The 22,500-nt window shown below is 29.9% G+C and overlaps 1 protein-coding gene across 1 annotated transcript in view; it reads left to right on the forward strand.

Annotated features, from left to right (window-relative positions):
- LOC118199082 (sodium/hydrogen exchanger 9B2-like) overlaps positions 1 to 22,500 on the forward strand; it is a 48,980-nt gene that overhangs the window by 3,970 nt on the left and 22,510 nt on the right. Inside the window, exons 3-6 of the mRNA XM_035370874.2 lie at positions 1,728 to 1,973; positions 5,587 to 5,674; positions 9,260 to 9,442; positions 16,528 to 16,703. Of these exons, the coding sequence (XP_035226765.2) occupies positions 1,728 to 1,973; positions 5,587 to 5,674; positions 9,260 to 9,442; positions 16,528 to 16,703 (693 nt within the window). The remainder of the gene's footprint in view (positions 1 to 1,727; positions 1,974 to 5,586; positions 5,675 to 9,259; positions 9,443 to 16,527; positions 16,704 to 22,500) is intronic.

The raw sequence follows: 22,500 nt of genomic DNA on the forward strand, positions 1-22,500 counted from the left end.
AGTTAACCAGTAAAAACATTTCAAAATTTCTTTACCTTCTTTATCCCTTATTGCTTGTTTCATGAACACTGCCTAAATATTATTATTCATAATACAATAAATTATTATTATTTTAATATTAATAATGGACTGAGGTATCTGCCTATTTCTTGTGCTCATGATATTGCTGTTTTGAAGCCTTAGAGAAGTTATGCTATAAACAGTGCAAAATCCAGTCATTTTAACTTATTGTTCAAAATTAGATGTAAATGCTGTAGCAATGGTACATAATACATTATAAAATAATTTATGTAGATTTTATTTAAGTTTTTATTCTATAAAATTGATTTTTCCCATTTGTTATATTTGTGTCCATTATAGAATCAAATGATACTTGTCTTTCAGGCATTAATTATAATACTATTAGTGTATTCAGTAGTGACTCAGTAGTGATTCAGTAGTAGGAAATAAACACATTTTTTATAGTACATGTAAAGAATTTAGTGACAATGCCAAATAGTCATATTTATTACTTAGATTTGTATAGTATGAAATTTTGTCTGCTGGTAAATAAAATTTAGTTGCAGATTTGTCTTGAAATTTAATATCAATCTGTGTTTATGTACTTCTTGTTTTAAACTTGGAAACTTAATTCGTTTTTGTTTTTAAATGTTAAGATATTTGAATTCATAATTTTTTGTGCTCATTGCCAAATGTCAAATACTAAAGAAGTTTTACAGCAATGGTAAACTGATCTTCTATTATGTTATCTGAAACTCTCAGTGAAAAGGAAGAAATTCTCTCTGATTTATTTTTGCCTTATCAAAACGTTATAGACTAATGTATGATTACTTTAGGACTCAAAAATTAAATTTCATAAGAGTAAGAAAAAATTATAAATTTTGCTTTCCATTTCATTAATAGCATTATAAAAAAAGCAAATTTTGTAAAATAATAGTAAAGATATGTGTTTTTATAGGGTGTGTTATTTTATTTTAAACTGTATCACTAACATGATACTAAATAGACACTGATACTAAGGCTAGAACTTAATATGGTATCTTTCTGTTAAAGCCACACCATTTGACTTCTTTTTTATTATATTTCCCAAGTGTTGGGCATTGCGAGTTTGATTTGACTTCTTTCCTGGATGAATTCATGTGTACTGCAATGGATTCTACAGGTGACTGAACATAAACCTGGTTTATTCGATCACATGTTTCTTTTGTTACTGTGCTACAATTCATTTACTTAAGTGTTTTGAAAAATAAAACTTACTTTAAATGAATGGCAACACAATGATTTCTTGGAATAATTGCATAAAAAGGAGGAATGGACCAGTTCCTTGTTATCTCATCCAGTGTTGAAATCTGTGGGTGCAACAAAATTGTAGGAATTGATGAAAATTTATTCATAAAAACTAATGTAGATAATGTTGTTCCTCTATAATGGTTCCTTGAGGATTTTGTTGTGAAACTGGAGAAAGTTCCATGTTGCTGTTCCCGATCATTTTTTCTGGTGTTGAGCCAAAGATGTGGAAAAAAAATAAGCCAAAATGCATAACGGAAAAATTTATAATATATTTTTAATGGAAAAGTTTTCAAGTAAGAGAAGTGGTGTTTGAGTTTTCTCATTCTGTGCAAATAAATTTATAAGTAATTAATGAAAGTACCAATACTATTTCTTGCAAATCATTTTTATACAGGTAATATTTTTTTCTCTCTCTCTTTTTTTTCCTCCCCATTTAGAACATAAGCTAGGACCAATAAGGAGATGCTTTCAAGCTGCATGCAATGGGATATTGCCAAACAAAAAAGAGTTTAACCTTTTCCTCACTCAACTTTTAGTTTTGATATTTTTTGCTGTCTCCACGTATGGCATTTTGAATAAGAATGCTTTGCCTGGAAGTGAAGTTTTTGCACTCCTTTTATTAGTACTTTCTGCAACTGTTGCTGGAAGGATATTTGGATTTATGTTTTTCCCTCCATTGCTGGGTAAATATTTTTTCTGCAAAATAATTTGAAACTCTGAAATTGATTTTAAATTGTTTATTTAATGCCAGTATTTTAGCATCTTTTTATAACTGTGTTATATTGAAAATAATTTTTAAAAATTTTTTTATTTTGTTTTGTTTTATCAGTATGATTGAAGTATGTGGTCAAGTACAGATTTTTCCCTAGGAAAATAATAAATGAAAACCTTACTGTCAGAAAAGTTATTTCATTAATGTCACTTAAAAATATATATTTGATTGTTATGATACTATAATTCTAAAAATATGGAGAAGTTATAAAATATAAAAAATATTGAAATTCATGCTATAACTTAAGTGCTAAAAAGGTAAAATAAAAGTGCAATAGTATTTGCCTATTAAAAAAAAGCAATAAATTTTTTTTTATGTATATTTAAACCTTTTTAATATAACCTGTTTTTTGAACCATTTCTGAACCTAATTTAAACCTATCTTTGAACCTAATTTAAACTTTTTTTGTATGTTTAAACATTTTTAATAAATTGAAGTTTGGTTTATTTGATAATGAATTTGTTATTTTAGAATGTAAAACTATTACTTTACATGTTCCAAATTTCAGTGAACTGACATAATAACACAAGACTCTATATCAGTGTTTTATCTATTATATCTAAAGCATTATTTGATGTATTGTATTTAATTAATATTTTGCTAAGACTGCTTATCTGCTATATTATATCTGAACTGTCTACTCTGATCTTCTCTGCTATGAATCCTTTCTGTATTGAATATCTGAACATTTTATTAACTTTAATAATCTTGTTACTAACTTTATGAACAATGTAAAAAAATAATAATTTGAATGTACTTTTAATTTGAATTTGAATGAAGACTTGTGAATATCCAGCTTGAAGTAATATATAATAAAGTAGTAAAGAAAAGAATAATAAAATAAAAAAGGAAAATAAAGTAGTATTAACAGGAAATCATGATTGGTTTTTTTTTCACGTAAAAAAGAATATAAATGCTAGTGTTTGAATTAATACCTGATGGTAAAAGTAAAGATTAGAATATTTGGTACTATTTTGTTTTGAGGGCCGTAAGAAAATTGCAGCAAAAATGTATGAGCAAAAGCACCAAATCTAGCAAATGCGCCCATTTAACAGCGCGCCAAATCTAATGTACACATTGATTTCAGATTGCGTAAGTTTATATAGTTCTATATTTTTCTTAAGACGCCATTGAAATACTAGTTTAATTTTAAAATCCTTTTTTGATATCCTATGGATTTAACAATTTGAGATATTTCTGTTAAGAATAATCTACTAATTGTGGCTAGAAATACGATGAAATTTTAGCATTGAAAATAAGTAAGGAATATTAGTAGATTATGGGTTTTCATAAAATACTGCTTAATATTGTTAGGTTGTCTAGCAAAATCCATGAGGATTATTTGCTAAATGGAGAAATGTCTTCTTGGAGGACTTTGTAAGGGAAAGTTCATTGTATTTGTGTCATTCATAAGGAAACACATTATAAACTCCCGTGAAACTTGCCCATATACCTCAGTTCAGTTCTTGGCTAAATTATTAATATAAAAGAATCCATTTTGGCCATAGGTAGAGCCCCCATCCTATAGTCTGTTAATTTAAAACAGGAACTTCAAAGTTATTTTCTCCACCTAGTTTGACTTGTAACTATGGAAACAACAGCTGCGGAAGGAAGGGTGTGTCGCTTAATTTTTCCCCCATTTAATTTCCTTTAGTATGTTTTAATTTAATAAAAGTATATGGATAAAAACTAACTTGAACTATAGTTTCAGCGGATGTGGAGAAAATAAAAGTTGTTTGATCATGATGACAAAAGCTGTGATTGCTAATGGTGGATGAGAGGCAGTGGCCTATTTTAAAGTAACAGGCTATAGTATTATGAAATTTGTATGAAAGCATATTTCATTATATTCTGCAGATATAACTGGTTTTGAAGCTTAATATTTTAAGAGATAATGAGGTTTAGGAAAGACTTGAATTTAAAACTTTTAAAGTTCTGTCAATGTTTTTGATTGTTTTGACTTTCATTCAATTGAATTCTAATTACAGCAGTATCTGGAAAATGAGGTGAATACAGAATGATCCTGGAATACTTCAAATGTATTCTTAAATAGTCAAAACTTAATTTTTTAATAATTAAAATGTGTATATGAAATTCTTTTTTAATAATTAAAATGTATATAAGAATACTTTCCCCTCTTTTCAGATATCAAGTTTCTTTTTTTTTTTCTTTTTTTTTGTTAAGATTAAACGTTTTTGAATTATGTTTACTTTTCTCCATTTGGTTATTTCATGGATGTCTGATGTTTCATGGATGCCATAATCCGGACCTCAAAGCTAAAATCTTTCTGCGCATGCGCTGCGTTGACGTAGGCATTTTACGCGTGCGCGCAAGACATTTACGACTGCGCATATGCGTTTGCGCAAGTGCAGAATACGTTTTCGCATGCGCGTTTAATCTATAACGGACAGTATAAGCTAAAATTATCTAATTATCTATTTCAGTTAATGTTGATGATTGCGTTGTTCCTTAATCTTCGAATTGGATCCGGCTTATTATTTTTTGCAGACTGTAAGAGCAATTTTATAAAAGTACGCTTAAACTTTCGATTATGTCAAATAGAATTTCCGATGCTGGAGCTCGCAAAGGATCTAGAAAACGAAAGTATGTTTCGATGTCCATCAAACAAAAAACTAATTGCTACAAAAAATGGATAAAGCCATATCCTTTGTTTATCTAACCATTCCGAAATCTGTTTATCAATTTCACGCTGCTCTGCGCGGGGGGGGGGGGAGACGTCGCGGCGGCAATGAACTGGAAGTTGATCTGTCAGCACTATCGTTATCTTCAGGGCAGATGTTTTTATTTTATTCGGCTTATAATTCCTTACTAAATGTAGTATTTAATCTCGACTAAATGTAGTATTTAATCTCGATGTACTCCGTCTTTGATATGATTTAAATCAAATTCCTCGTCATTATAAATATCACGAATACAAATCAAATAGTTTTCTGGTTGCAATTTTCTAATTTCGGCTATGCGTAAGGTATGCTTTACGCATAGCCGTTAAAAGAATAATAGCGTTAAAAGAAATGTTTAATAAAGTAAACAAATAAATATTAAGCTTCTTTTTTTGTAAATTTTGATACCCTTTAGATCATAATTGCTCATTATTTTATAAATTACGGTTTCATATTTTTAATTTTATAATTTCTGCATGCCATCTTACCAGATTTAAACTGATGATCTATAATCCGGAAAAATCGATAATCCGGAATCGCCGAAGTCCCAACGAGTCCGGATTAAAGACTTTTGACTGTATATGCATGTTCGTTTTTGTTTTTTGTTTATTCACTTCTACAGTGTTTAGATGATATTAGGGACAAATATTTCTTAAAATTAAATGAAATACAAATAATTTTATGTACTTTATATTTTAATACAGATAACTTTTTATTCAATCATTAGAGCTTTTTTTGTTATTGTCTCCTAGATACTTCTATCAATCCAGAAATATAATTTATTATTAACATTTCCTTTTATTTTCTGTGATAGATTTTTTAGTAATTGAAAATACTTTTTAGGTATGATGATAGCTGGATTTCTTTATCGCAACCTTTCTTTCATCCCATATTATGGAAATATTTCGCATAAAACAGTATCATCATTAAGGTAACAATTGAAATGCAATTAGATTTACTGTCTGATCACTAAATTTGCTTTGTTTTATTTGTAATTTCTTTTGATTTATTTATTTAATTTTTCCTATTTCATGTTTTTTTGGAATATATTAAGCTTATTTAATACCTAGATTTTCTTGATATTTATTTACCTCTTCTAAAAAATTTTAAGTTAACACTGATGCTACTAAACAAATTTGTGTACTTATATATAGTTCCGTGAACTATAAAGTTGGCAGAGATCCCACCAAAGTTGTGCCAGTCTCTCCTGTGGAATTCTGAAGGAAATGAAATCTCTTTATTTAATAAACTATCAATATTTGACCTGTTTGTGTTGCCTTTGACATAAAGTCAATTTCTAGTTTTTTGTTAACGCCTCATTTTCAGAAACTATCTAAAATGTTAAGAGTAGAAACTTCATGCTGATTATTTTTTCTATATATTATTTTGTGGAACATATTCAGCTGACCATATCATGTCTATTAATACACACTTTGTTGGATGAAGAGATCTTAATAAATCTTAAGAAATAACCTACTGCTTTCTGTTCTGTAGAAGGCAGATTTTTTCAAAATGTAAAGAAAAAATACAGCAATAACAGTTAATTTATGTCTTTGTTCATAGAAATAAAGTGTAGCTTATCAAGAATCAAGCAGGGTTACATCATACAAAAGCACAGACATTAAGGGTGTGTTATTGCATCATGCTTTACCATAATTAACACTCGATTGCACCGCTTAGCAATAATTTCATTGCTTATGGAATAATACACAAGTAAAAATTCTGTACTTAAATTTTACAAAAGTAAAATAGCATTCTCTTTTTCAGGAACAATTTATTTTGTTATGTGCTTTATTATGAAAATTTACAGAAAATTCTTTTAAGTGTAAAAAATTTGCAGAATAAATTATTTTTTTAGTAGAAGTTTTATCTAACCTTTTATTTTGATGTATCATTTTTGTTATATGAATTAAAATAAAATCCATAAATTTTGTCTAATTAAAAAATTAAAAGACTTTAAAAAATAATTAAGATTGTGAGTAGTTTGCCGTGCTGGATAATTTCTTTTCATTGATTATTTTTTTTATCATATCTGCCTTGGGAATAAATACTCTCTCTATGATCTCTATGAGACTGAAAATCTATAAATATGTAGTTATTTTTTTCTATCCTTTTTTAAAGATCGTCTATGTCTTTATTTATAGCTCATTTATAATTTTCTCAGTAATAAAAATAGAATTGGATATAATGGAAAAAGTATTAAACATATCCATTGAGTTTTAGTTGAACCATTGCAGATTTAAGTGATAAATGTATATATTAAAATAATGTTTCCTTTAAAATTTTAAATATTTTATTATTTATTTTATAAAATATCCTTTTCTTTTAAAGTATAGGGTTTTGTTTTTAAACTAATGCTTCTTAGAGCCATCTGCAGCTTGTTCTTATCAACTGGAATATCGCCAAATTTTGTATTGGAATTAATGAAAACAAGGGAAGAAAGGTTCCAGAAAAGAAATTATTTGTGAAAGTTGCTGATATGGAAAAACGTGGTGCTGTTCTAGTCTACCCAGCTGAGAATTAGACAAATTAATAACAAAGAAGAAATTTCAGTGCAACACTGCTTTACTGTCCCAAAATGTTATAGAAAGAATATTTCAGTGCAACCTTTCTCGTTATTCCGAACGGGCTGGCTGCATGGACATTTTCGTGGTTTTCCCCATGTGTAACGTGTATACGAGCCAGTTTCCCTTAGAAAGTCCTCCATGAAGGTATCCCTTCTCTTAGGCAGATAGCTCTTGAGGTTTTGCCATAATCACACACACATGTCTTGTTATTCAATGAAGTGCTTTCTTGGCAAAGGCATAGACCTCTTGCAGTATGACCACCCTTCTCATGGATCACATATTGCATTTTGTGCACAATATTCTTGACGGCTGAACATAATATGTCATTAATAATACTCAGCACAGCATGTGATATGTTGTCCTTTAAGATTGTCAAGGTAAAGACCTTACCAAGATAACCTTGATTTTCAGTTAACCGCACAGGAAAAAGTCATATAAAGTTAGGTGTGGGAAGGGAAATAGCTATGCAAGTCGAGAATAGTGACTTATGACCCTTTCATCAGTAAAATGATGGTGCAACAACTGCTGTACTGATAGACCAATGAGTGATGGTGCTACAGCCTGCATCAAAGCTACTTGATACTTGATCTGATAAAATTGTGGAAGGATAAAACTAATGTGCATATCATACCTTTGCAGGGTAGTCATGCAGGTATGTGGTTCTGTTAGAGTAATGTTCTCAAAAAAAGAATGGTCCGTTGATGAAATCTTCTGCGAAACCATAACAAACAGTGAGTTTGAATGCACTGGGACTCCCTGAACTGCATGGAACTGATTGGATGCCCAAATATGAGAACTGTGAGTGTTAACAGACTCGAGTGAAAGTGGGCCTCATCTTCCCAAAGAATTCTCCACAGCCAAGTATCTGTGACATTCATCCTGGCAAGAAATGTCAGAACAAATGCCGCCTATTTATCATAGTTGTGTTTTAATTTATCCATGTGTCTTCTCTGGTGTGGTTAGAAGTGAAAAACTGATAGATTGTCACACCATTGAAAGATTCAAATCCAATTGTCACGCAGGCATTGCTACTACCAGCAATGGTCTCGATGTGCTGTCAGGAAATAAGTCATACCTGTCTGTTATCATGCTGCTTTCTGTCCTCTACCAAATCAAATTGTAAAAATCTTGTTCCTTCAAACTTCTGAATCATGCCTTTCAATACATTCATTTATTACAAGCCTTTATATACCTTGTTATGACTTCTAAACTCATGAAGAGCAGCAGTTGTGTTCAGTTGATAAAGATAAAAGAACTTCACAAACAATACACGCTGAGGTAAAGTGAACTCAGTTAACCCAGTTTGATGTTTTCCCCTTATTTTTACAGACTGAATTATGCTGCTATCATTTACAGAACAGAGCATTCACATTTTCAAATTTTACCTGCGTTTCATGCACATTTTCAGTTGTGTAAATTAGAACAATGCTACATTTTCCCCTATGAGTAGCTTTCAAAATTAATTATTTTTTCACGAAATCTTTTTTCCATGTTGCCATTAGTCTCTCTAGCACATTGGTGGCATATCAGTTGATAGATGGCTCTGAGTAATGTCAGTTTAAAAACTAACAATCTGTATTAAAAATGGGTAATATTAATTGATAAAGAGCACTGATTTTGAAACAGTAAATAATATGTGGCACTTTTTGAGGTAGTTTGCCAATAATCTGTTGCTAAAAATCATTGATTAATTCCAGTTGTATAATTTGGTATCTTTTAAATGGTTTCCCACAATTAATTGTATAAGCCTAATTTTTCTAATGGCTTGAAGATGATTGATGACTCAAATATATGATGTAGAGCAGCTATAGGAAAATTTATAAAATATGCTTTAATATTTTCAAACTACTTAAATCTTTCTCAGTTCTCTTTGTTCTTTCAGTTTTAATAATATATTCTGTTATTGTTTCTTCTCTGTAAAATCATATTTCTTTTATATCTTTTTATAGAGATATTGCTCTTGTCTTAATTCTTCTAAGAGCTGGCCTGGGATTGGATCCCAATAAGCTGAAGAATTTAAAAATGGTTGTCTTCAGGTTGACAGTTGTTCCTTGTATTGTCGAAACAGGCAGCATTGCTGTTTTAGCACATTTTTTATTGGATTTACCATGGATTTGGGCAACAATGCTTGGGTAATATATGTATAAATTTTATTTATAGTTTTGATTATCAAATTCATTTATAGGTTTTGCATGTTTCTTAACCATTTGCCTGATTATCCCGAGTTATCTTGGGTTCGTATATATTGCAGTTAATTATTATCCCGAGAAAACTCGGGTGTAGCAGAATTTGCTAGTACGATTTCTTTTATTATGGTTTTACTCGGTCTGGAGGAAACGAAAGGAAATATTCAGCTTTGATTGGCAGTTTGCCAAATTTTGTTGTTTGCGCGGTTCTTTTGAAGAGACTGGTCACGTGTTTCCCTATTGTATAGTATATGTTGGCTTGTGGATTAGTAATGTATAAAAGAAGGATGCATGCGTTGGAAAAAAATAAAATAATGGCGATGATACAACATAGCGAAAGCGATGATTTTTCAGAGAGTGATTACGAAGAGGTGGGGGAAAAAATAAAAATAAAATAAAATCCAACGAGACAGTGTACTCTGTGCTCCCGTGAAAGAGATTCCAGTGGTAAGCCAGTAAGAAAACAGATCAGATACCAGTGTAGAATGTCAGGTATCACTCTGTGTTGTCCCTTGTTTCAAAAACTATCATACAAAGATTAATATTTAACTTTTTTCATTTGCCCGAGATAACTCGGAATAGTAAACTAATATTAAAAATAAATGATTTTACACCTTCAAAAAATTAAAAATTCAACTTAAAACCTACATATTTTGATTTGTTTTGTTGCATTTAATAATAAAATAAAAAAATCTGATGTGTACACCACATGACTTCCTTGTACGGAATATTAAATTATACGCATTTTTTCTTGCATTTTATTTAAACTTATTAGATTGAATTAAACTTACTTCGCCGACAGCGCATAAACCACAATAGAATAAATGCATTCTTTAAAATTCACTTTGTTTACCATAGCGACACTCTGGCGCTAGGTTTACTTAACAGTATATTTCGTTCATATTATAACTCTGAATGCACAAAATTTATATCATTTAAAGAATTATCTAATTGTTGCCACATGTTCTATTCAAATACTATAATAAAGCTAGAACTATGTATAAAAGAAATTAAGCAAACAAAACAAAAAAGAAACAGTTTTTTACAGACGATTGAGTATTTCTCATTCAATTAATTCAGTTCTAACTTCGCGACAAGGCAAAAATACATAAAAACTCTACATATCTGTATTAATAATTACGAAGTAAATCTTAAACACTTATTTCCTCGAAAAAATTCAAGAAAGGATTAAGCATGATTTAATTGGCAATAATAAATGAATGCATTATCTTTGTTGTTGCGAAGCTAAGTTTCTCTAGATTGGCAACAAATCCATTAGTCTCCTGTTTCAAATGTAAACATCAATGGCCGCCATTAAAATAGGCTTAGCGGCACTTCAACAATTTTAAAAATTGTTGATAATTCTAAAAATATTGCATACAGATTTACTAAAGGCATAAAACCCTTAACCGGAAGATAAAACAACATAATTCAATCATTTTTAAAGCAAAAAATGTACAATTTACAAACATATAAGAGTAAAGAAACTGAGATCACTGAGCCGGGTAATAGAGTGGATATATTTATAAATATATTTATATACGTTTGGCGCGGCCGATTGAAACCAAAATACGAGGTGCACATCTACATGTTATAGTAGTCTTATATACAAAATTTCAACATTCTGAGGCTACGTTTTTTTGAGTTATGCGAGATATGTACGTACGTACATACGTTCGTACAGACGCCATGAAAAATTCTCTTCAGAATTCATTTTAAAGCAGTTTTTTAGTTTTTTTGGAGGAAAAGAGTCTTTTATTCTGTCCTTACGTACAGATATCACGCAAAAATGTCGTTAAATTGCATTCAAAAGCGATCAAAGTGGATATTTTCGTTGAAATATGCTGCCTGAAGCTTTTCGCGATTACAATACTTCCTTTTTACTTCGTACAAGGAAGTAAAAATGTGATGATTTTTTGCAAGTTTTTTCAAAAAAATTTGTTAGGGAAGCGGTTAAATGGATGTTTCAGAACTTAATTCTAGCTGAACATAATACAACAATGGTTACATTTGTAAGTCGGCTTCTCAAAGAAAATTCTAATATTGTGTAGAATATTTAGAGCCCATTCAAGTATCATCATGAATAGTGTACCTATCATTTGTATCTTGATTGAAACTAATCAGAGATCTGCATGAGGTGTAAGTTATCTTTTCAAACATTAAAACTTGATGTACATTTTAAGACATCTCTTAGATAAAGAACCACATAGGCCCGCCAGCAATCAAATGGATAAGATCATGGAAGAATGATATTCGTATTTAGCTAATTTCCGATATTTGTATATAATGGGTTTCTGCTTATTAGGAGTATAAGATTTTTTTAATTTTCTCATTCATAATATATGAACATGAGTTGGAAGCTAGAGTCATATATTTGGAAGCTAAATATTTCTAGTTCTGTAGTGATCCAATGCTCAAGTTTTTCATGGAAGATTCTGGTAGTAGTGCTGTCCATCAGTGTGAATTATAAGCTGTGTAATTTCAGGCAGTGATTATTGAAACATGAACCTTTTTAAATAGTGGTGCGTACTCTAGCAACTAATTTTAAAACATAAATGAGTTTGAATTAAATTCAACATGTCTTTTCTGTAAGGAAGTGCAGTGCTGCATTGTCTGCTCCCAATGCACATCATAATATTTGAAAGTGCTACTGTAGTGTTAATGAGTCTGTTGATTGAGAGGCCTATTCACAAACGCCAGTGATTTGAAGAGCATACTATAAATGAGCTGTGGTATACTGAACAGTGTAAGGAAGAAATAGTTTGTGTCACATCTATTTGTACTAATCTGAGCAATCCAATGTATCAGTTTCTTATGACATATTCCAGTGGTACAATATATTGACAATACTAGAAAAGCCATAGTTTAATTCAGCTGATATTAAAACAAAAAACTTTTGTGTTTGTAAATCTAGTGCAAGAGCATGCTCTTGGTCTAGGCACTAAATTTACCATGTGTTTTCTTTAAGCAAATGTGATTGTTTCTGTCATTTGAAAGCTCGCCTGTCGGAAGGTAAGACAGCCTTTGAGATTTTTTATTGTAATAAATAGCATAATCTAAATAGAAAATACACAAAATAAAAATTGTTTCATATCATATATTTTTATATACATTATATTTCTAGAGATATATTATATAGTCTATAAAGACATGTTACATTGGAATATGAAATGCTAAAGGAGAAATATAAATGGCAGCAACTATTAAAATTTCTGTGTATGAAGAAAAGAAGCTGTTTAGCTATTGTTGTTCATCATGTAAATTTACTGAAGAATACTTGTCAAAATCAATTTAGATAAATTAAAGTTTAAGCTGTTCCTCTTTATAGTTTTGACAGACTATATTGCAAAGTTAAGTATTGAAGTACTATCTACTCCTGTGTTCTAACAGCTCAGTTTACGTGAATGAAGACTAACATAAGTTTATAATTTGGGTCAAAATGAGAATGAGATATATAAAAAGATATGTAATATGAAAAAAAATTCCAAAGAATGTATGCAGTCGTAAAATCGGACTTTGATTAACGTCTAAACATTAGGTACTTACTTGGCCTTACAAAGGGCTGTATTTCTTCTTAAGGAGGCAGTCTTGCCTCTGTGTCTTACTGAATCTCTGATTAATCAACATTATCAGCAGATGATCTTGTTAGCCTTCTCATCATCGGATGAGCCTCAGCCATGTTTAAATTTGGTGTCAGTAAATTGGCAGTAATCACTTCTGTTGTATAACTCTTAATGTAGTGACTCTCTATAAATTGTGATTGCCTTTGAGTATCCAAACCCAAACAACTTTATTTGTATAGATATACATTGCTTATCAAAATTAAAGGATATTCACAGAAATAAAATTAAATTGTTAACTATTGAAAAATTATTTAAAAAAATTCAGAAAGAATTATTTAACAAATTATGTTTGCCAGTTGATTATCCTCAAAATATTTAATTTAAAGTCAAATTTATAGAAATCATAGAATTATGGAAAAGTGATCTTTCCATTTTTGTTACAAATTTTTTCTTTTCTGTAATGTATAGTCACATTTGACTGAAATGCAAATGTTACATTTTGATTTCAGAGAATTTATCTTACTGTTCATCAAATCTTAGGGAACTGCATGTCACTCTTTTGAAAATGCACTTTTCAGATTCAGGAGGGTTCATGAAGGCATTTGCTATACTGGAGTTTTGTGGTGTAATGCGTCTTGATCACGCTGAATCAAGAGCAAGTAATTTGAGTAAGCTGGCAAGTCCATTTGATTGATATTTTCTGTTTCCAAATATTCTGGCACAAGAGATACTCTATCTAGATGATTGTTGCTGCCTATCAGTAAAAAATCTTATCAGTAGCCTTACTAAGTAGCACGCCTAAACAGCTTTACATGGAGTTTCTAGATATCATCTACATATCTGTAATGTGACAAAATCTTTGTCAAAGACTGATGTAATAATTTTTGATGATTCCACCCCAAACTGCAAGACCACTTCCTTAGAAATGAGATCTTTCATGAACAAGGGAAGGCAAGCTGTGTGTTCCTTGCTCCTTTCATATTGCAACATTCCCCGAATTACTGTTCAAACTATATCTAGACTTGTCAGTAAACAGTACATGGTACCATTCTTTTGCTTCCGTTGAACATCACAGCAACATCACGTTCATGTGGTCCATTTGGAATATGAAGTGAGTGGAGTGCAAATCATTACTTTTTGACCCTTTTGTGTTATCATCGTTATGAAGCCATATTGCAGCTATAAAATGGCTGATTTGTGTTCCTGTGGCAGCCAGAAAATCTGAAACAAATTCTGTTATAGTTATTTTATGGTTTTTTTTCAAGTCATAAATAATAGAAAATGGTCTTCAGATACAGGTTTTGCTCTTTGTCATCTTTGATATGCTGTCTACTAACTGGTTCATTATTTGAAAAGCTGTTCCAGGTCCTTGATATGACATTTTGAGAGAGCTCCAGATTTTGGATGGTCTTTACTTGCATTTGCTTCCCTTCCTTGAGTGTATTAATGAATTGCCACTTCTGATTTTATTTAAATGATGCCAATGAATCATAACTAATAAACACTAATCACTTTCAGAAACCCCATTAAGTTTAAATATTACTCCACATTCTAATTCCAACATGCCTCCATTGCTCAGCACATTGTCAGTTACCTAATTTGCATATTTTATGCACTAACCTTATGCAGAAGTCAAATTTTGCATTCAGTAGCAGATAACTGTCATAAATAATAACACCATTAGATATTAGTTTAAAACTTTAATTATTGAATATATTTTGTTTATTATCCTTTAATTTTGATGAACAGCATAATTCATTTTATGTTACTTTCATATGAAAATTAATTTTGTATATAATTTTAGGGCACTTGATGATTATCTGCACCTCTTTCCCCAAAAATTTATAATAGTTAGCAACTCATTTTTCACCAATTGAAAAACAATAGCTGTTTTAAAAAATGCCAGTGCACCAAGAATTGCATAAAACAGCAACCAGTTGATAAAGAAAGAACCATCTGTTATATAAATGTTTTTTCCAGTGATATTCTCATCATGTGCACAGCAGTCTGTTTTAACTTAAAAGGAAAATCAAAAATTGCAGAAATTTAAAATTACTCTCATCTTAGCACTGTACATAACTGTTTGCTTTGTCTATGTACACTGAAATCTGTTTTTGCTAAAGAGAAAAAAAAAGTATTGCACAAATTTGGCATTGGCACACAAATTTTGATCCATAAAATCCGATACTTTATGAAATACACCTATCTGGAATGTGAATTTTTGCATAAACAAATCACCATATTTCGAAGAAAGACATTTCTCTGTATCATCAGGCGGAAAACTCTGCAGTTCTATTACGATTCCTTATAAGGGGGGGACGTGCATTCTCTGCAGCAGAAACAGACACCAAATTTCAAAATGGAACTGTGGCCATAAGTGGAAATCAGCGCTTGTCTACTGCACATGTGCGCATTACCTGAGTTGCCACATAAATACATTTTGTTCAATGTCATAGGCTGCCTGTTATGGCAGAATAGCGTGCATACTTTTCGTGGGGCTGTAGATAATCAGGAACTAACCAATTTTAGCTGCAAAAAAAAAACTTTTATTAATATGTATTAATTAAATAAAAAACACTATTAGATATGCAGCATATAACTTCCTTTTAAATCTTATGATGGCTTTGTTCATACTTATTTCACTTAACTCCAATATAAAAATTTAACAGTATATAATTAAGGCCTGGTTATACTCATGTCACTTCTTCATTTCATTACCCACTTGAAACCCTACTACTATTTTTAACCTTGATTTAAAACTTAACATTTAATGAATTTATAGTTTAAATCAGTGTTTCTTAAACTGTGGGTCAGCAAAAATTTTAGAAGTTTTGATTTGTCTTAAACTTATTATAATAATTTTACAATTACCTAATATTTTTATACAATGTATCTGAAAATAGATAAAGATAAGACTATACAGAGAAAGAAAAAAAAAAAAAAAAAAAAAAAGAAATTGTTTCGACGCATTCTTTTTATAATATAAACGTTCATTTTCCTTGCTTTGCACGTGATGCTGTCATTTCATTTGTTACTTATTTAAAATTTTCACATTGTTCTATGTTTTAAAATTAGAAATTAAAGTTGATGACCTAAAACTGCAATAGTATATAAAAGTACAAGTGAAAAAAATTGACAGTTTCACTCGCACGTGTGTCAGATTTGTGCAATACTTATGGGATCCTGGAGATCACAAAAAAAATCTCGTTGATAAAAAGGGGTCGCGACTGAAAAGAGTTTAAGAAACCCTAGTTTAAATAATAATTGTTGAAAGAAACAATAGTTGGAAATAAAAATATAGTAAATTATAAATCAGTTTTCTAAATGATAGTTGAAAGAAATATTATATTTTAAATTTATACTTTCTGATTGATGTATATTTTTGATATTTTGTGTGAAATTAAATTAAATGGAATTTATTTTCTCAGAATTTCAAATTGTGTTTGAAAATGCTTGGTTGTTCTTTAGATTTATTATATCAGCAGTCTCACCAGCTGTGGTGTTACCTATACTTCTTAACCTGATGAAAAAGAATTTGGGAACTAGTAAGGGAATCCCTACACTTATAATTGCTGCTTCATCAATGGATGATATACTGGCAATTGCGGGCTTTACAATAACTTTAAGTATAGCTTTCTCACAAGGTAGGATGATTTTTGTAATGTGCAAATTAAATGTGATTAAAAATGAAAGATATTTTAACTGTCATTAATTTGAGCATATAATGATGAAGTATAATATATTGTGTCAAGTTGTTGTTAAGAGTATTTATTGGATAATGCAGACATTTTCCACTGCGTGAACTTTCGCAGATATGAAGAAACCTGTTCTCAAAGTAAAATTTTTCACTTTTCGAAAAAAATCACTTTTTTTGGAAAACCAAGACCCCAAATTCTGAGGGATTTTCTAAAGTCAAGTCTGCTATACATGACACCATAAGTGCTATAATTTTATTAACATTGAAAGTTAAAGAAAATCTGTTCAGATAAAGTTAGATTCTTATTTTGTTATGAAAGATGTTTCAGAAAGCAGTATTACTGGTTCATCTAACTTCCCAACTCCTTCCACCTCTCATACAGTCTCCTTATCATAAATGTTCACTTTATTTTTATGTGTTTATAATGCACTGTGTTTAAAATTTAATATCTTAAAGCTAATTGACTCTTTAAAGCCCTCATCCAAACTAATTCTGGTGTCTGAAGATCTGTAAAAATATGAAGAACTTTCAGATTCAGTCGGTACTTTTTCATAGACTAACATTTGAGCCATCAAAAGTTCTGCTTTTACCTTCTGAATCGTCATGTTTTCTTTTTCTGTTTTCCACTTTCAGTTAATGCACAAAAATAAAATATGAAAATTACAATAATATGGCTTCTGATAATGAGATTGTAAAAGTTTAGTAATTTTTAGTAAAAGTTGATAAAAAAAATTCTTAGCAAAAAAAAAGCATAATCACGCTTTTTAGCAAAAGAAGGATAACCACACTCTGCTACCAAATGTTGGTTTGGAATAGGCATATAAATGATATTCTCTTAAAGAATTATCTACTTCTAATAAAAACACATTATACAGTGAAAAGTCTTGAATCTGGACTCGTCTGGACTTCAGCGATTCCGGAATATCGATTTTTCCAGATTATAGATCATCAGTTTAAATCTGGTAAAATGGCATGCAGAAATTATAAAATTAAAAATATGAAATCATAATTTATGAAATAAAGAGCAATTATGATCTAAAGGGTATCAAAATTTACATAAAAAAGCTTAATATTTATTTGTTTACTTTATTAAACATTTCTTTCAACGCGCGCATGCGTAAAGCATACATTACGCATAGTCGAAATTAGAAAATTGCAACCCGAAAACTATTTGATGTGTACTCGTGATATTTGTAATGACGAGGAATTTGATTTAAATCATATCAAAGACGGAATACATCGAGATGAAATATTACATTTAGTAAGGAATTATAAGCTGAATAAAATAAAAACATCTGCCCTGAAGATAAGGATAGTGCTGACAGATCAACTTCCAGTTCATTGCACCCCCCCCCCCCCGCAGAACAGTGTGAAATTGATAAACAGATTTTGGAATGGTTAAAGAAAAACTTAATATTTATTTAGGAATAGGCATATAAATGATATTCTCTTAAAGAATTATCTACTTCTAATAAAAACACATTATACAGTGAAAAGTCTTTAATCCGGACTCGTCGGGACTTCAGCGATTCCGGAATATCGATTTTTCCATTTTTTGCAGCAATTCCACTTTTTGTTTGATGGACATCGAAACATACTTTCGCTTTGGCAGCTCCAGCATCGGAAATTGTATTTGACATAATCGAAAGTTCAAGCTTACTTTTAAAATTGCTCTAACAGTCTGCAAAAAATAATAAGCCGGATCCAATTCGAAGATTAAGAAACAATGCAATCTGCAAGACTAACTGAAATAAATAATTAGGTAATTTTAGCTTAGCTTATACCTTCCGTTATACATTAAACGCGCATCCGTAAACGTATTATGCGCATGCGTAAAAGTATTACGCGCATGCGTGAATGCATTATGCGTTGACGCATGCGCAGAAAGTTTGTAGCTTTGAGGTACGGATTAACGACTTTTGACTGTAGTAATATATAAAGAGAAAACTTTATTAAATAAAATTAGTCATAAGGAACCTTACCACATTCTACAAAACCATAACAAGCTCTCTCTAGATGCCAGATCTATTTTTAACTCATTCTTTTACAATTTAATATCAATGTTGCCAAAATATTAAAATTTAAAATTGTATTTTATAAACAAATACTATCATCACATGAAAACCATGTTGTCCAAGTTTTTCTATTTTTATTCACATCTCGTACATAAACATATTAGACTGAAATATAATCCACGTATCTGAGAATAAATCAGGTAATCTGTGATAAAGACTAAACTAACCTACTAAGTAAAAAATATTCATTACATTCTGAATTCTAAATATTTGTTTACATAAACATTTAATGCAAGGCCTGCCGGGAAAAAGATATTGGATGATTGCAAATGCTTGATCGCCAGAGATCACATGATTATTTTATTTTCAGCAATTTCAAAAGTGAATTGATGCAAAATGCCAAAACGAAATTAATAGCCCTACTAGGCAAATTTCCCCTTTAGGCTAAAAAAAAATCTGAAACCTTTCAAATTTTATATTCATTTTTTTAACATTTTGTGTATTACCTTTATTTATTAAATATCATGTTCTTTGAACTTAAAACACATAAAATTCAGTTCAACAGCAATATCACAAAATATTTAAACGCAGCAAAAAAACATATCTTTAGAATTTCTGATACAGTCACATGCCCTATAGATAAAAATGTTTTTTTCATACAGTGTTGCCATTGCTTGCTTTGAAATCATTGAGTTTGTTAATCAGAAGTCTGTTAAAATTTTAAATAGATAATAAAACAAATTTAAAATTTAAAATTTGGATTTCCAAGTGTGCATACTCGGTTGGAGGACTATGTTATTCAGAATTTGATGCCGCTAGGAGTGTGAGAAACATTTATGCAGATTTCTTTATTATTTCTTTAAATATAATACATGGCGATAATATTTGGTGGCAACAGTTTGAAAAGTGATTCAGTGCAAAATGCAGTTTTGAAATTAATAGCCCTTCTGGGCTAATGCCTCTTTGAGCTAATAAATAAAGGTAACATCTAAATCCCCCCCCCCAAAATCAACTTATGAGTCGAAGATAAATTTTTCCCATATCTCATCTTTATCTTAACTTCAGTGAGCAAATGAGTGAAATTTTATGCAATTATTTTTAAACAAATAAATCGAAGTCATGGTTTATTTAAAAAACATATCATATTTCTATTAAATGTTGAAATATTTTACTCATTTTAAGTCCGAGCAGCTGCGTGACTCGTTAGCCACTTTACCACCAGGTGTTCAATCATTATATATAACCCCTTAGAATATATTTGTACATTTCTGCAGATTCTTGTATTGCGTTATTTTATCTCACTTTTTAGGTCTAATTCTTCAAATTGTTTTTGAAATAAGTTCAAGAGATAGCATTTACTCTGGTAAACATTAAAAACAATGCTTATGCTAAATTTAGTAATAATAATAATTAAAAAATTATATAATACGTATGTTATAAAATTTGGAACTTTAATATCACTTCTCTTATTCATTAGCTTTCATCAGGTTGTAAATGAGATATGGATATTTAAGTCAGAAAGTTCAGACAGAGAGCTTTCAACAGTACTGATTGCCATTATACTTTTCTTTCACCTAGCTTTGTTAGTTATCTGACTTGAGCCATTTTGCTAGGAGCAGTCAAATTATTCACTTAGTAAATGAGCCAGTGCTTGTTAGGCTCTTTGCATTGTAGTCTCCAATATCGATTTAATTTAAATTGCAAACTCTTTTTCTGTTACCGATATCTCACAAGCCTCAAAAATTAAATTTTAAGCACAAACCATGCAATTTGTTCTATTTAAAGCTTTTGATAAAATGATTGTTTAACTCTCTGACCGATAAGGCTGTATTATGTACAGCGTGTTAATATTTTTTTGTGATGTCTATAATAATGTACATATACGTGCATCTTGAAATATGTCTGAGAAATTAAGGTATTATCTTAAAAGTACATAAATCCAGGTATAAAGACAGGACATAATTCTTTCTGATAGTAGTTTTGGGAAATTTGTGCTTTCTTAGCAAAAACCCAAGCCACTCAGAGGTTAAACCTTCTCTTGTTTTCAGTAGTTAATTTCACGAACAGAATGATAACTCATTGTATCGGTAGGGTTTAAGAATATTAGTCGGTTAGAGACTAACCTTATAAATTGACATGTTTCAAGTAGAAATATGGGCCTTTTATTTCCACCAGCAAAAATTCTACTAAAAAATTCTGGCTAATAAAACTGATGTTTAACATATAAACATCATTATTCAATTTTTTTTTATAAGAAACATTAAATCAGACAGATATAAAACAGACTTCCTGTAGAATTTTTGCTAGGAGTCTGTTTTATATTAGTCAGATATAATGTTTCATATGAAAAAAATTTGAATATTGATGTTTGCATGTTAAAACATTAGTTTTTATTAGGTGAATTTAGTTCCATTGCATAAAAAGTATTTAGTATATTTAATATGCAGATTTCTTTCTTGAATTTTGTTGTATTCACAAAAATAATTAACACATTGAAACATATAATTACTTTTATTTACCATTTAAAAATTAATCATAATATGTTTTAATATTTAAGTGTTTAACCTGTTGAGCATTAATATTTTTAGGAAGCATATGAAGGTGTTGTATTTACATGGCAATTACTGTTTCGGAATTGTAAAAAAGATTTACTTCATTATATGTATTTTCATATGAACATAAAATAAGAATAATTTCTAGTTCATTAGATAAAATTAAAAAGCAAATTATTTGAAAGAACATGCCAATATATTTGAAGTGAAAGTAAATCTGATGATAAAAGCTGCCAACTACTTTAATATTAATTTTATGTCAGTGCCTTATTGTGTTTGTATATTTTGTTGTATAAAATGTAAAACAGCAGGTTAAACTTTTTTCTTCAGTATAAAAGTTAGATTTAGTATATTCTAGAGTTTTTCAATTAGATTACAATAGAATTTTTAGGAATAAACAGTTCTTTGTGTAAATGCTGTGAACTTGATTGTTTTGTTAATTGGGGTAAATGTTTTACCTTTGTCACATTGGCTAATTGTAGGATCTTAGAACTTGGTAAAAGATATGTATACAGTCAACAAATAATGATATTAATGTGTATTTTTAAATATAAAAATAGCTTTATTTTATACTGTAAACTACTGCCATATGATGTAGCAAGCCAAGTTCACAGCTATGTAAACTAATGATTATCAAACAGGAAATTCTTATATCTTCTATCCATTACATCTTTTACCTGTTGCTTTATTTTATTGTTATTTTACTTCTTTATTTTTTATAAATACAAGATTTCTATAAATACAGGAAAGGCATATTTCACTTTAAATATTTAATTTTGTTTAAAGGCAGTGTAAAGGTATTAAAGGATTTTTCTGAGTACAAATGTTGAAATGTGAATAAGGCTTTTTGGTACTTTTCCATTATGTACCTGCCATGCATTTTGTTGGCTTTTCTTAATTGTAAATACACCATTAACTGTGTTAAACTAAACATGCACACATAAATGCTTTGATCCTTGGATGATGCTTTCATTGGGTCTCGGGGCATGTTTGTTTTCTCTGTCACAGGCATCAAAACGCATGGCAGGTCATAGTGGAAAAATAACAGCCTTTTATTCAAATTCATACAGTAAGTTTTTGGTATATTTTATCTTCCTAGTTTATGTTATGTAGTTATTTCTCTCCTAATAAGAAAAATTACTTTTTGATGTTTTTACAATAGAAAATAATTACCATG

The sequence above is a fragment of the Stegodyphus dumicola genome, chromosome 4 (genome assembly GCF_044657685.1).
Source record: "Stegodyphus dumicola isolate Sdum_Otavi_A_Nest chromosome 4, ASM4465768v1".
Lineage (NCBI taxonomy): Eukaryota > Metazoa > Arthropoda > Arachnida > Araneae > Eresidae > Stegodyphus > Stegodyphus dumicola.